General features: G+C 41.5%; 1 protein-coding gene across 19 annotated transcripts in view; it reads right to left on the reverse strand.

The window, feature by feature from the left end:
- Nucleotides 1-14,605, reverse strand: part of cadpsb (Ca2+-dependent activator protein for secretion b) — a 104,492-nt gene that overhangs the window by 9,719 nt on the left and 80,168 nt on the right. For 6 of the 19 annotated variants that reach the window (XM_078946762.1, XM_078946758.1, XM_078946754.1 and 3 more), the window contains 8 exons: nucleotides 9,186-9,292; nucleotides 7,978-8,007; nucleotides 3,282-3,438; nucleotides 3,064-3,205; nucleotides 2,232-2,393; nucleotides 487-642; nucleotides 249-396; nucleotides 93-167 (listed from right to left, as the gene is read on the reverse strand). In XM_078946762.1, coding sequence (XP_078802888.1) covers nucleotides 93-167; nucleotides 249-396; nucleotides 487-642; nucleotides 2,232-2,393; nucleotides 3,064-3,205; nucleotides 3,282-3,438; nucleotides 7,978-8,007; nucleotides 9,186-9,292 — 977 coding nt within the window. The remainder of the gene's footprint in view (nucleotides 1-92; nucleotides 168-248; nucleotides 397-486; nucleotides 643-2,231; nucleotides 2,394-3,063; nucleotides 3,206-3,281; nucleotides 3,439-7,977; nucleotides 8,008-9,185; nucleotides 9,293-14,605) is intronic. The other 13 variants (XM_078946765.1, XM_078946761.1, XM_078946757.1 and 10 more) reach the window with 3 other exon arrangements.

Here is a 14,605-nt window from a genome sequence, read left to right on the forward strand (position 1 = left end):
AAACAATTGGCCTGTCATGAGTTTTTCTTTTTTTACATTTTCTCTTCGTCTGAGAATGTTACAGTCGCTTCACAGCTAAAATGCAGCCGCACCTTTGCCACCAGAAGCTGAATCATGTCTTTGACACTCTCTTCAATCAGCTCATCTATTTTGGAGTGGAACTGTTTCTGCAGGTGACAAAACAGGTTTCACCACAGTCATTCAGGTGAGCCAGCTGTTGCTCCTGTCATCTCTAGGTAGGTTTTTACCTCTTGGCCCATCTCCATGGCACACAGCTTAGCTGATTGGTCCTTGGCATCCACCATCACATTGAACATTGTGCACAGTGATGGGGAAACACGGAAATCTGTCGACTTACTGCTTTTTGCCAGTTTGGACTCAAACGCCATCCTGGTGCTAAGGAGTAATTAAAAAAGATACTCAGAACATTACCAGAGAAGACAGCGAAGGTGGATTCTTTGTTAATCATCATGCACTGGTACACACCGCTTCACACAGCTCTCAATCATGTTGCTGGACATGAGCTGGATGCGACTCTCCAGGTGTTTGGCAAACTCGTCTTCAGGCCAGTGCAAGTCTCTGATGAAAGTCTGAAGGGCGTCCAGCTTCCAGAAGAGGTCCTCTGACGCGCCAGAGCCATTACTGTCATGGGGCCAAACACAAACAGGTCAGAGGAGACACACTTGCTCCTGGGGCTATTGAGGCTCAGAGGGTGGGGCTGTTGTGGTAGGTGCAAAGGAGGTTGCGGATCCTCTGCACCTGAACACAGCAGGGGTTAGCATGGGTCATACAGCCACCAGTCTGGCCTAATGTTCATCACATTTCCTATTTTCTGAGATGTGTTGAGGAAGTCAATGTATGGGGCAAGTGGGGTTTAGTGTAACAGATCAACAACCATTCAACAGAAGTGGTTATTGATTGGGATGTGTTGTGGCTGCATGCAGGTAAAAGCGCTGCAGGTACAGTTGCTGCTCACACTGAGTAAAGACAGACAGAAGGAAATGGAAATATAAGGGAGGGCATGTAACCATTGTGCTATCCTAGGCACTTTAACATTGGGAGTGGGGTCATCTAGACCCAGTAGACAGTGCGCTGAACCTTTTTTCTTCAATGATTTGTGATCTTCACTGGTGGATTACATGAAATCTTTCCACCTTTATCCACCTTTGTCATGGTAGGGAGAACACGTCAATGGAAGGGGGGGGGGGGGGTCATCTAAGATAGCACAAGGGTTAAAACAAACCAAAATAAAAATATCAAGCTTTAAGAATCAGTGTCCAAAAGGCAAAGAATTTTCTAGAAGTGAAGGAGGCCCTCTCTCAACATCCATGTTCCCAGGCTACTAAAGCCCTGAAAAGGGACCTGACAGACCATGCAGGGTGTTTGGGACAAATGCAGAGCTGATAGGAAACATGAACGACGTGGAGATGCAATAAAACAGAGAGGTTTGAGCCTTTAGCCTCCCCACTTTACCATCCTAGGATAACATTAGCTTATCTTCCAATTGGGGTAACAGCAGGTGGTAATGAACTTAGTCCATGGTACTAAGCATACCCCCCTGCATGCTGGATAAGCCCCCACATCTGTTACAACCTGTCTTATGGGGCTCCTCTGTAAAGATGTGGATAAAGACTGTGAGGTTTTTTGGGATTAAAGGCTCTCAGAGCTGCTTCTCTGTAAGAGAGCACATATGCAATTGACTAAAGGCTTTCAAAGTAAAAATACAACCAATATTTTATGAGATTCTATATCCATATCCACCTTGTATGGCTGCCCGTCACCCAGGTTGTAACAGTGAATGAAGAAAACGCCTTAAAATGTCCACTTTGGTAGATTTTTGGAGTGGCAATCTTGACTTAGAAAAAGGTTTGTTTGATACTTGTTTGGAGTCCCAAACCCCTGCTTCATTCATACAGTCAGACACTTTGGAGAGTGAGAGCCGTCTCTACACAGCTCAGCGCGACAGCATGCATGTTGAGACAAATGAGAGTGCTCACACCTCTCATTTCATCTACTCTAACACCTTCAAGAGTGACCTTGGTATGAACATGAAAGCATTCATAGAAAGCAAAATAAAAGTAACTTTGTCTTTTGACATTTTGATTTATATGTAATGACCATCATTCTTGCACAAAAACATACTTTGGTACTTGCTACTCAAAAGCATCTTCATACCGAGTTCCTCTCAGCTAAACAAATAAAAATCTAAGGTAATCTATTTGAATACACACTCTGAATCATATATAGCAGCCATCCATGACGGGGTAGAAAAGCTAGGCATTTGTGGAAGGTTAACTGATAGTCCTGCTACTGGCACTGGCAGATTTGGTACTTTGGGAATTTGGAGGTTCACATTTGGTAGATTCACATTGGGTAGATTACTTGTTAAACTCCTGCAGAAAAGACAGACAAAAAGAAAAAAAAAGAATCCATAACAGTGCGTGGAAGCTGCAGAAAGCAATGCAACACTCATCAGTAAAGGAAAATCTGAAACTATGTGAAGACTGGAATGTACAGAACCGCACATGAACAGGACAAACATCGCACTAAAATGTGTACGTATTCATCCAAATGTGATACACATTGATACAAGCAAGTAATTCCTGGACAATGGACACGTAAAACAAAGGAGAAACTTTATCACGACAAAAGGTTACTAGAACTCCTTCAAAAATAGGCAAAACATGTTAAACATAAATGATAATAATTTAACAAATAAAATAAAACTGCTTTTGGTAACACATCAAAGCACATATTATGACGTTAGTTTACAAATAAAGCAACAGAAATATTATGTTTTGCTCTGACCCCAATGCTTTGCAGAAATCTGCTTTATGTATGCATTATTGAAAGACTCAATAACCTTTTCTAAGGTTAAAAAATAGGTTATTCAGCCCACTCTTCGCTCATCCTTCAGCAGTGAACCAACAGGAAGCTGAACACTAGAACTGTTCTCCCACATGGTATTTCCCAGCCTCCACACAGTCAAAATACCCTCTGTCTATAAAAAGCCTTCCATCTTGAAAAATCCTACACCCTTGCTTTAAAGACGAGGGCCCTTACTTTACAGGCTCCCAGGACTCTCTCTCAAAGCTCTTGTGAATTGACTGTGCAATGGAGGACTCCATCAGATCCACATATCTAACCACCAGAGGGGCATACAGATCCTGAAGGTGTTTGTGGAACTTTCCATTGCACAGGTGATCTGCAGATAAAAAGCAGAATATAACACTTAGCATGATGGTTTCAGGACTACAATATCAAAACGTTCACAGGCTTACAGTCTGTCCGGAGAAAGTCATTGAGGAGCTGGAAAAGAGGAAAGCTATCCCAGCTCTCGGGGGACTGAATCTCCAGAGCGGCATCCATGTCGATGGCATAGAGAGCCAGGAAGTTTTCTGCATGCTCCACCATGAGGTCCGTCCACCATGCAAACGCCTACAAACACAACAGGAGGGACAGCAAACAATTCTTTTTGTTGGGAAACAAAATAGTTCATTCCTTAGATGTCATAGATTTCACAAGACCATAAGGCTTTATTACTGTACTTTTCAGAGTAAAAGTCTTGTTTTTTTTGTGTGCATAGTTTGCGACTATACTCAGGTGGATTTTTTAAAAATAAACAGCAACAACCATTAGAGGGCGCTGTAGGTGTGTGTCTCAGTATTTGCCACTGACAGCAATACAGAAGAAGTGTTGCTCAGTCTAACACTGGGCTTGGTGGAGCTGTTCCACAGCGACATGGGATGAAAAAAATCAATGCATTTAGAGATTTAAAGATACTTAAAGAGTTTACTTAAATTGTTAGCATTTTCTTTATACTATGTTTATCTGGATAATTTTTCATATGTTGCACTAATATACTGGATTATTTCTATGTTTCATGAAGCTAAATAAGCATCAATGTGTTACGATAGTGAAGTTTGCAGATATTTTGTATACACATATATGTATATTGTTATCTACACTCACTGGCCCCTTTATTACGCACACCTGTCCAACTGCTTGTTAACGCAAATTTCTAATCAGCCAATCACATGACAGCAACTCAATGCTTTCAGGCATGTAGACACCGTCCAGATGATCTGCTCCAGTTCAAACGAAAAGAAAGGTGACTGAAGTGACTTTGAACGTGGCATGATTGTTGGTGCCAAACAGGCTGGTCTGAGGATTTCAGAAAATGAAGATCTACTGGGGTTTTCACCCACAACCATCTTTAGGGTTTACAGAAAAAGAGAAAATATCCTGTGAGCAGAAATGCCTCATTGATGCCAGAGGTCAGAGTACAATGTCCGGATTGGTTCCAGCTGATAGAAAGACAACAGCAACTCAAAGAACCACTGTTCCAACCGAGGTCTGCAGAAGAGCATCTCTGAAAGAACAACACGTCCAACCTGGAGGCAGATGGACTACAGCAGCAGAAGACCACACCGGGTACCACTGCTGTCAGCTAAGAACAGGAAACTGAGGCTACAATTCACACAGACTCACCAAAACTGGACCATAGGAGATGGAAAAATGTTGTCTGGTCTGATGAGTCTCCATTTCTGCTGCCACATTCAGATGGTGGGGTCAGAATTTGGAGTCAACAGCATGAAAGCATGGATCCATCCTGCCTTGTATCAACAGTTCAGGCTGCTGGTGGTGGTGTAACGTCAATATGGACCAAAGTCTCTGAGGAATGTTTCCAGGACCTTGTTGAATCTATGCCATCAAGGATTAAGGCGGTTCTGAAGGCAAAAGGAGGTCCAACCTGGTACTAGTCAGGTGTAACTATAAAGCGGCCGCTGAGTGTATTCCCTTATTTTAAAATCATGATCAATGTTTTTTTTGGTGCCGTAGTTTGTTAAATACATTTTTCCCAATACTACAGTCCAACTTATACATGATGTTTTCTTGTTTACTATGCTTTATGGCCGCTGCATCTCTGGAGTAATTTTTGTCCAAAAAAATGCTACATGAATTAAATCTGTAGGGTTTTGGAGAAAAATGAGACATACCTTACACCAAAAATGTTTTTGTAACATATGAGCGTCGCATGAAAATGCTTTCAAAAACATTCTGAGAGCTGAAGGTGTGAAGTCCACGGACGAAAAAAACTGGAGACTTTCTTGTGACATTGTCCATTTAACTGTCAGAATGTCAGTATGTTTATCACGTTTGCCCTGGTGGTTACATATTTGTTATATATTAAAATATTTCAAATACATTCACGAGAAATCATGAAAGTTTCTTGTTTGTGGTCGTTTCAAACTGTAAATTCAAAAGAATCTGAATAATAATTAGATGAATAACTTGATCTCTGTTGTCTAGATTTGAGAGGCACACACTGTAGTGCATACGGTGTTGAGTGTCATAAAAACTCCAGTGGTTGCTTGTGAATAGGGCTATCTGCAAACCCAAACAAACATGCATTTCATTTTCAATTCTTCCTGTAAAGATTAGAACATAGGAGTTACACGTCCGTGTTTTCTTCTTCTTTCTGACTGAAAAAGTGCTGTTTTGCATGCAAACACAGGCTTTTCTGCATGCTTCCAGTGCTCCAAGCTGAGGAAAAAGGCTCCATCGTCATTCACATCTACAGCAAACCCAAAGTCTTCTGGATGTAAGTCATGCGTGTTTTTGACTGGTGACCCCATTAGCTGCAGGAAGCAGCTTTTCTGGAGTTGAGATGAATCTGTTTTCATTTGTTAAGGGATTCTGAGTTTCAGAAATTTTCGAGCACAGTCAATTCATTGAGAGCACAAGTAGCTTATCATTCAGACTAACGTCTTTCCAGGTTTGGAGACTAAGGCTGGATTCAGACTGGACACATTTGGTCCTCTTAACCCTTGTGCTATCTTAGATGACCCCCCCCCCCCCCCCCCTTCCATTGACGTGTTCTTCCTACCATGACAAAGGTGGATAAAGGTGGAAAGATTTCATGTAATCCATGGACACCAGTGAAGATCACAAATCATTGAAGAAAAAAGGTTCAGAGCACTGTCTAGTGGGTCTAGATGACCCCACTCCCGATGTTAACGTGCCTAGGATAGCACAAGGGTTAAAGTGACCCAGAGTTTGTTTCCCCCGATAATCCGGAACAAATTTTCAGTTTGAATACACCCAAGTGGACCCTGGTCCAGGACCAGGAACCGCCCTCTGACCCGTCTTTGGAGGTGGTCTTGGTTCATTTCCAATCAGACTAAGCTTCAGTTCGCTCTGACATTCCTCAGTCTGAATACAATCTGTCCAAAGCGGAATAACTAAAAGAAGGACGTGCTGCGCTCTACAATTCTTATCGGCACAGTTAACTTATTAAAACTTTACATGTTGATGATCGGTTTTGAATGTCTTGAACAAACTTTGTACTTGCTACTTTGGTATGGCGGTTCGTGCTGCAGGGCGGTTACTGAGGAGACGAGCGGCGTGAGCTTTAGCTCAGAGGAAGCTAGCAGCTGCAGTGTTGAGGAGACGTCTGGTAGGAAGGTACATCGCTTAGTGTTTCTGATGTATAGATTGTCCGGAAAACAATGAGAAGCAATGAGGATCATGTTAAAAATAGCTTTGTGCGCCTGCATTTATACGACCACATTTCAGAGAGTTGCTGTGTCTCTTGTGGTTTTATTGTTTTCCTGTTAAGGAAACTACACAGTAGCTTTCAGGGTGACGTCACAGCAGCACCTGCCGCACAACGAGAGTCCGAAAAGCATTTCAGAAGCAGTTTTCAGGTGTTAAAATAAACGTTCTAACTAGGAAACAGTTGGACTTTTTTTTTCTTTTTGATGACACGACAACCATTGCTTTATATTTGCCATCGGTTGCTTTATTCCTACTTTGATTTGTTAGCTACGGTGGCCATTTTGGTCCGATAGTTCCACTCCGAGGACGGATTGTTTCCAGACTGAGGAATGTCAGAGCGAACCGAAGCTCAGTCCGATAGAAAACGAACCAAGGCCACCTCCAAAGACGGGTCAGGGGCGGTTCCTGGTCCTGGTAGAACTGTGGTTCCCTTTAAGCGAACTAAAAGTGTCCAGTCTGAATCCACCCTGAGACTTTTCTGAGGAGTTATCCCCTATCACTTACCCGCAAACTTACCTGATCAACTGCAGAAAAGAAAATCGCTTTGATAACAGAAGCAAGCAACATACAATCTCCATCGTAATCAAGAGGAGTTGCTTTCATGACAGCTTAAGGGAAGGGCAGCAAAAGTGTTTCAAGTGGAGCGAAAAGGAAAAACACTTAAGGGCGGAGAAGCCTTTGGTGGTTCTTAAGAGACACATCCAGGGTTGTGAGAGCTCTACATCAGATGGGTTTAATCACACACATTACTGAGTTGTATCAATGCAGCTGTGCAAAAGGACAGACTCCAAGTGTTGTAAAGCTGAAGGGGGAGGCATCATCTACTTCACATGCACAGAGCTTTCTGTAAAATTGACTACATACCTCTTTTCCCTGCTTGGACAGTCACCAATCATATGACAGTGAAAACACAGGAAGATGTACAGAACAATAAGGTGTTTTTGAGGCATTTGCTCAGAATTCTTTTATGCTTAGAACAGACAGCAGAGAGGGGATGAACGAGGAGAAGCTGGAGGAGGAAATGCTGGGGCAAGTGCGGACTGTGAATTCATTATTGGATGGAAGGGGGTGGGGGGTGGGTGGGGGGGGCAAATGTTCATGGCGGATCAAACTTCAAAGGTTCACATGGAGCATACTTTGGGAAATTTTCTACTTCAGCATGCTTGGAAAAAAAGGAAATCTTTTTTATGACTCAATGAACATGCTTTATGACCACGATTATGTAGTGCAAGCTAGTGAGCTGCTTGAACATTGGAAAAGTTGCCTGTCTCGACTGACGTACAACCCCCCCCGCTGCTACAGAGCTTATCAGTTCATTCTCTGCATAGGTTGTGTCTCTTGCCAAAGTGGCGCACATGCCATACAGGGGTTGTGATGGGGACTGAGGAGGAGGGAAAAAAAGTATAAATACTGTACCGATTGATCTCCAGAACTCGTGACTGCCGCCTGTCAAGCATATTCAGAGAGATACAATAAATCTGCTTTATCTGCATTCTCTACGACCACATTGGATCACCTGCAGATCTACACAACTACACACTGTCATCATGCTTTCCGCTCGCTGCTTTGTGTTTTTGCTTTTCTGGCAGCAAAAAGAATTTAGCATAGAAGCTGCTTCTTTGAAATAATGAAGTGATACGTTTTAAATGTGAACAGCTAAATGTCTACTTTACCTTTTATCTTACAGCTAATCTCCTTAATACAATAGGATCTGTGTGAGAAAACAACAGCAAAAGCTTGTAGAGTGTTTTGCTGTTATCAAATCCCCACTTAGGATTTTTCCTTATAATATCAAACAAACAAGGAAAGGAAAGTTATTGAATTATTTGCTTACACAGTTAAATCTAAAACTCTTTTTAGGTTTTTAATCCAAATGCTTGCAGCAGATAAAGCTGAACTAAAAAGTAAATTTGATCTTTCCGGCTTTCTTGATGATCTGACTAGTTTTAAAGTAAATACAGGACTGTAGTAATTTCTTACTGAGATAACTAAATGCTGCATTTATTTAGTTAGTAGCTTTTGGAACTCACTCAGTTTAAAATAAACAGAAAGGTTTTAGAGTTAAATCCTCTTCACTGTTATTTGAATCCATTTTAAAGAAACAAAATAGCAGGAAAGAAGAGAAGGGGACATTTGTCGTGTCAAACTTCTGACACCATTTTTTCAAAATTTGACCTTGGTCTACTTAATGACCCATAAACGTTATTACTGGAGGAGACTCTACAATCTTGTCTGTGGCTTCGACCTCAGTCTTTACTGAAACCCTAAACTAAACAGAAGAGAAAACAAACTTCTGCTGACCTTCCTACCACATATTTAGTATACTGTTTTTAGTAAATTGTTAGTGATGTTACTGACTTTGGTCTTTTAGACAATCGATTGAGATCGCACTAAAAACAAAAAATGGAGACCTTATTTATTTTGCTGTGGAATTGAACCCCTACACAGATTCTGCGGCTTTGCCTCCATCCTTCCTTGACTGAATTCATCTCCACTGTGCTTTTTATTTTCTTGAGACCCATAGATGAAAAGAGGTTTATTTATAGTGCACTGATGATAAAACTAAGTGGATTGAGTGAGCATATACAGAGGAAGTGGTAGAGGAGGGGCTGGCTGTCACTCACCTCGGCGTGGTGCTCCTGGTTCTGCTGGAGGACCTCTATGACTAACTCTGCCAGGCGAATGGTTTCCTCCAGCTTTTTGGCAGGTGTGACTAAGTTGCCTGCGTTCTCTGAGACAAAGGGATGAGGGTGAGGGATGAGTGGTTAGTCGAGCACATAGAAGCATACCAGGGCTTTTTCTTATGACTAATCAATTGATTTTTCCTCTCTATAGTGGACCACTTTAAAATGTAAAAATAAGCACAGCACTTCCGCTGTAATGTGTAGCCCTTAATGCCCCTCATAACAGCCAAAATGGGATCTATTTTAGTGTAAAAGCATTTTAGGCTGCATGACACACAGCAATGGAGTAAATGGACAGCAAGGCTGTTTGGGTTTCTGCTGGAGTATCAGGCAAGAAAGGTGGCAATAAAATGGAGCTGGAATGTGGCAGCACAAACATGCATATTGTGAGGGGCTACGTGGTCACGGTTACGTGGTTAAGGCTCTTTGTAGAAGAAGTTAATCCGAATTCTTCCCCCACCCCTCCGGCTTCTCCCTACCTCTCTAAAGTAGGGGCATTTGGAGGGATAGGAGTGCCCAAGATCGTTTTCTGCGCTGTGCCGCGGAGCAGAAACCCTTTTCTTTACATTTACGTGTAAATGTAAGTCATGACTTTTTGTGTTAGTACGACTTTTTCAAGATATCAAACTGATGTTATACATTTTCCCAGTGCTGGCAGCTACACACTAACGTGGCTGACCGTCAACAGCTGATGACATCATCGAGTGGGAGTGACGTCTGAATTAGAAGACACTAGTTTTCCATAAGTCTCCGTTTGGAGGGCTGAATGTGGGGGTAGGGAGTAGCCGTGGGGGTGGGGAGGGAATCTGGATTTGGCCTAAATCGTGAAAGATAACTTCTTTAAAACACTCAAAAAAAGAAAGAATTTTTTACAGTAAATAGAAAGAATTTGTATCTTATTTCCAACAGCAACTCCACATATATGGCTTTAAAACCTGTTTATGTGACACAAATCTTTTTTTTTGCCTCTCTCCCTCTGCCTTTTTCTACACTCACATTTTGGTAAGACATACAATGCTTAAAAATAGACTGCTTTTCACAGGAAAAATTGTATATGTTTGCATCATCTGTCATTACTAGAACAACATGAGACCCATGCATTTATTATTTATAAAGTTTTATTTTGTCAGTTTTATTTACTTTATAGTGAGTAAAACCATTTTAGGAAGTTGCAAATGTTTAAAGGTGTTTATTTGTTAAGGATGCACAAGATGTGAGTCTAATGCTAACAAAGCTAGCTTACAGCCCCTCAATCCCTCAAGCTAACTTCTTCTTCTTCTTTCTCTTTCGGCTTTTCCCATCAGGGGTCGCCACAGCGAATCATCGTTTTCCACCTCACTCTATCATGGACATCTTCTACCCTAACATTAGCCAACTTCATGTCCTCTGTTAAGACATCCATGTATCTCCTCTTTGGCCGTCCTCTTGCCCTCCTGCCAGGCAGCTCCATCTCCAACATCCTTCTACCAATATATCCACTATCCCTCCTCTGAACATGTCCAAACCATCTCAGTCTGGCTTCTCTGACTTTGTCGCTAACACAGGCAACATGAGCCTTCCCTCTGATGTACTCGTTCCTTATCCTGTCTAAACTGGTCACTCCTAAGGAGAACCTCAACATCTTCATCTCCGCTACCTCCATCTCAGCCTCTTGTCTCTGTCTCACTGCTACCGTCTCTAACCCATAGAGCAGAGCTGGTCTCACCAATGAGTTATATCACTAGAGGAGACATCACGTGGTTCCTCATGGGAGGAGAGCACCGCCATCTTGGTGAGGTCAAGTTACTGCTGCAGTGAATGCATGTGAACACATTTGTTGCATAATACCAATTCATTGTTTGGGTTTCAACTGCCAAAATCAGATAAATGAGTCCATGAAGGAGGTAGGTATATCATTTCACAGGTAAGTATCTGAATTTTTGTTTTCTTTTAAGGCTGCAGGGGCTTCATTAATAGAACACATGAAGTTGACAGGTATGATGCTGCAGGGCTATTATCAACATGCTGCATGATGTACGTGTAATTTGCTATCTATATAAATGTACATTTTATTTTGCTAAACCTGTATACAGCATACTAGGCTATTATAGTAATACAGATTTATACATTTCTGACTCAGTTACTGAACTTTTCTTGCAGGTTTCCAATGGACTCAGACTTAGGGAAAAAGTGGATCTTAGCAATAAAAAGAGCAAAACAGATTTTGATAAGAGGCCAGACTGTTTTTTTTTTTAGGGTAAATCTATTGTTCACTTTTGGACTTCTTTTGAATATTATTATTATTATTATTATTATTATTATTATTATTATTATTATTATTATTATTATTATTATTATTATTATTATTATTATTAATAATAATAATAATATAATTATTTTTATTATTATTTATTGCCTTTTTATTTCCCTATTGTTGGATTTTTCTAAATAGTTTAAATTACATGTCAAAGAGGTCTAAAACTTCTAAAAGTTTAGAAATTAATTTTAAAAATTCTTTCTAATAATTTTTTTATTTGTAAGAAGTCCTGCAACAATGCATTTTCATTCAAGTTTGAGCTTTTAAGGCTGACTGTTTCTCTTCTTTAACAACAACAATTTATGTATCTATATATATATTATATACATAAAATATAATATATTCATATATATGTATAAATATATTTAAATCTAAAAATATATACAGTATATAAAAGCTACTTAGACACCACTAAAATCAATAGAAATCAATGTCATGTGGGCGTCGTCGACCTCACCAAGATGGCGTCGCGCTCCGCCACCGTCGGCCAGGCTTCTAAAGCGGGCGTGTCTCCTCTAGTCATATAACTCATTGGGTCTCACCACCGTCTTGTACACCTTTCCTTTGAGTCTTGCCGACACTCTTCTGTCACACAACACTCCTGACACTTTCCTCCACCCGCTCCAACCTGCCTGCACTCACCTCTTCACCTCTTTTCCGCAATACCAGTATAACAAAAGGGAGCTATCCATCCGTACAGTTTAGACCCAGATTCCAGCTCAGACCAGCAAAACAAAGACGCTCATGGATCATTCATCCCATCAGAATGGAGTGGAGCGGGGAGCTTGTGGCCTGCCCAGCGTATTTTCTACGTCACAAATACAATCTTCTCACAAACAGCGTTTTTTTTTTTTGACTGCTCCTGATTCACAATGATTTGAATAAAGACAGGAGGAGATTCTTCAATCTTGTATTTAAGATGATATTAACTGTTGCGTCAGAAAAGAGGTGGAACTTATACCACATGACCAAAGAGCCGTCATGCAGACTCCGCCTTCATGGGGGGGGTTCCAGTGACCAAATTGACGTGGTAAATTGGGTTGGTCTTGTCCCCTCCCCAGCAACACCTGGATGTGCAGGGTTTGTCTCAGGATGTGTGGGGGGGTCACTTTTGTTTGAAACCTTTATAGACTTTAATGAGGTGATAGAAAAAATGCAATCCAGATCATTTAGAGTGGATGTCATGTATAGTTTGAACCTGAGTCTCCATGAATGAGGGGTGTCATTCTCCTTTGATGAAGCCATTGTAGATGTTATCAGGAGTTGGAGAAAGTGTTTGGATGTGAAACCTAAACTTTTTGCCCTACTTAGATAGTCTGACTGTATCACCAACGTTAAATTAAAACCAGCGTATTTTTTGGGTAGTGAACACCGTTTTGTCATTGTGTTCGTTCACAGATGTGGGGACATCTTGATGGATCTGTGATATGAATTATACGCTCCAACGAGGTCCTGCAGCTTGTCCACCCACCTCCTGGACTTCACAAATAAGGATCTCCACATTTTGGCCTTCAAAGTACGCTTAAAGCATTTAACGACACTGGCCTTTGTCTCATCTGAGGTTGAGGAGTGTGTGATTTTAGATTCCTGCTTCAGCTTCTGAAAATCCTGCTTGTAAAATTCTTTTCCCACATCTGTTTGAGGTTTCAGAGGAATGCAGTCTTCGCTCAAAATGTTTTCAAATGCACCACTGACCACTGCTGCAGATTTATTCTCTAAACATCAGAACCAGAAAAACATCTGTACGACTCAAACTGTACTTTACACCATTGTTTTCCTATGAATAGTCACTCATGTCCACCAGGTCTGCTCGTAAGAATCCTGAAGAAAAACCAGAACCAGACAGACTCATGAGTGGATTGAAAAATACGATTTATGGAGCTTCTCACCACCAATTTCTGCTCCTACGGATGCTGTCACAGCTATGTGGGACTTCTGGGACAGGATGTCCCACACCAGGTTATGTCCACACCTAAGGTGAGTTTTCCTGAACCGCATAATGATTTCAAAGGTTATGGGCTGGATGTCATAGTTCAATTCTTTCTCCAACACCTGATAAAATCTACAATGGCTTCATCAAAGGATAAACAGGGCGGCTGTGGTGCAGCGGTAGGCCGGTCGACCCATGATCGTAATATTGCAGGTTCGATTCTCGCCTTGCACGGAATTGTGTTGAAGTGTCCTTGGGCAAGACACTGAACCCCACTTTGCCTCTGGTGGGAGGTTGGCGCCAGTGTTCGGCAGCAGAACACAGTGTGTGAATGTGTGTGTGAATGTGTGTGTGCATGGGTGAATGGGACTGTGACTGTAAAGCGCTTTGCGCCTTCAAAAGAGGGTAGAAAGCGCTATATAATGACACCCCTCATTCATGGAGACTCAGTTTTAAACTATACATGACATCCACTCTAAATGAGCTGGATTGCATTTTTCTATCACCTCATTAAAGTCTATAAAGGTTTCAAACAATAGTGACCCCCCCACACATCCTGAGACAAACCCTCCACGTGGTCAGGTACATATCCTGTATCTGGCCATGTACCTCCTCTCTGCTCCCGCTCCTACACTTGGCTGTGAACCCCCCCTCTGGCTCTTCTGGCGCCCACCAGCCGTCCCCCCACCCATCTGGATGAAGCTCATCTGCTGGACTCTTTAAACATGTAGTTCTAGGGTTAGATAAGCTAATTGTTCTCTAAGAGTTCTGGTACATGGCCTGTCCGTCCTGGGGGAGGATCCCTCCTTCATTTGGACACCCCTGAGGTTTCTGCTTTTTTTCCGGATTCTGTTTTTTTAGGAGTTTTTCCTTACAGAGAAGGAGGGTCTAGGGGCAGGGATGCCAGTTAAGTTTATTCTGTTTAGTTCAGTTTAGTATTATCCTATCGAATTCTATGCATTTGTGATCCTTTTGATTTTATGTTTATGATTACCGGTATGAAGCCCATTAAGACGACTGTTGTTGTGAATTTGGGCTATATAAATAAAACTGAATTAAAATTAATTGAAATCTGAATCCATGTGTCATGCTGGGGAGGGGACAGGATCAACCCACTTTACTACGTGATTTTGG

This window comes from Oryzias latipes, chromosome 5 (assembly GCF_053564925.1).
Source record: "Oryzias latipes strain Hd-rR chromosome 5, Olatipes_Hd-rR_3.1".
Taxonomy (NCBI): domain Eukaryota; kingdom Metazoa; phylum Chordata; class Actinopteri; order Beloniformes; family Adrianichthyidae; genus Oryzias; species Oryzias latipes.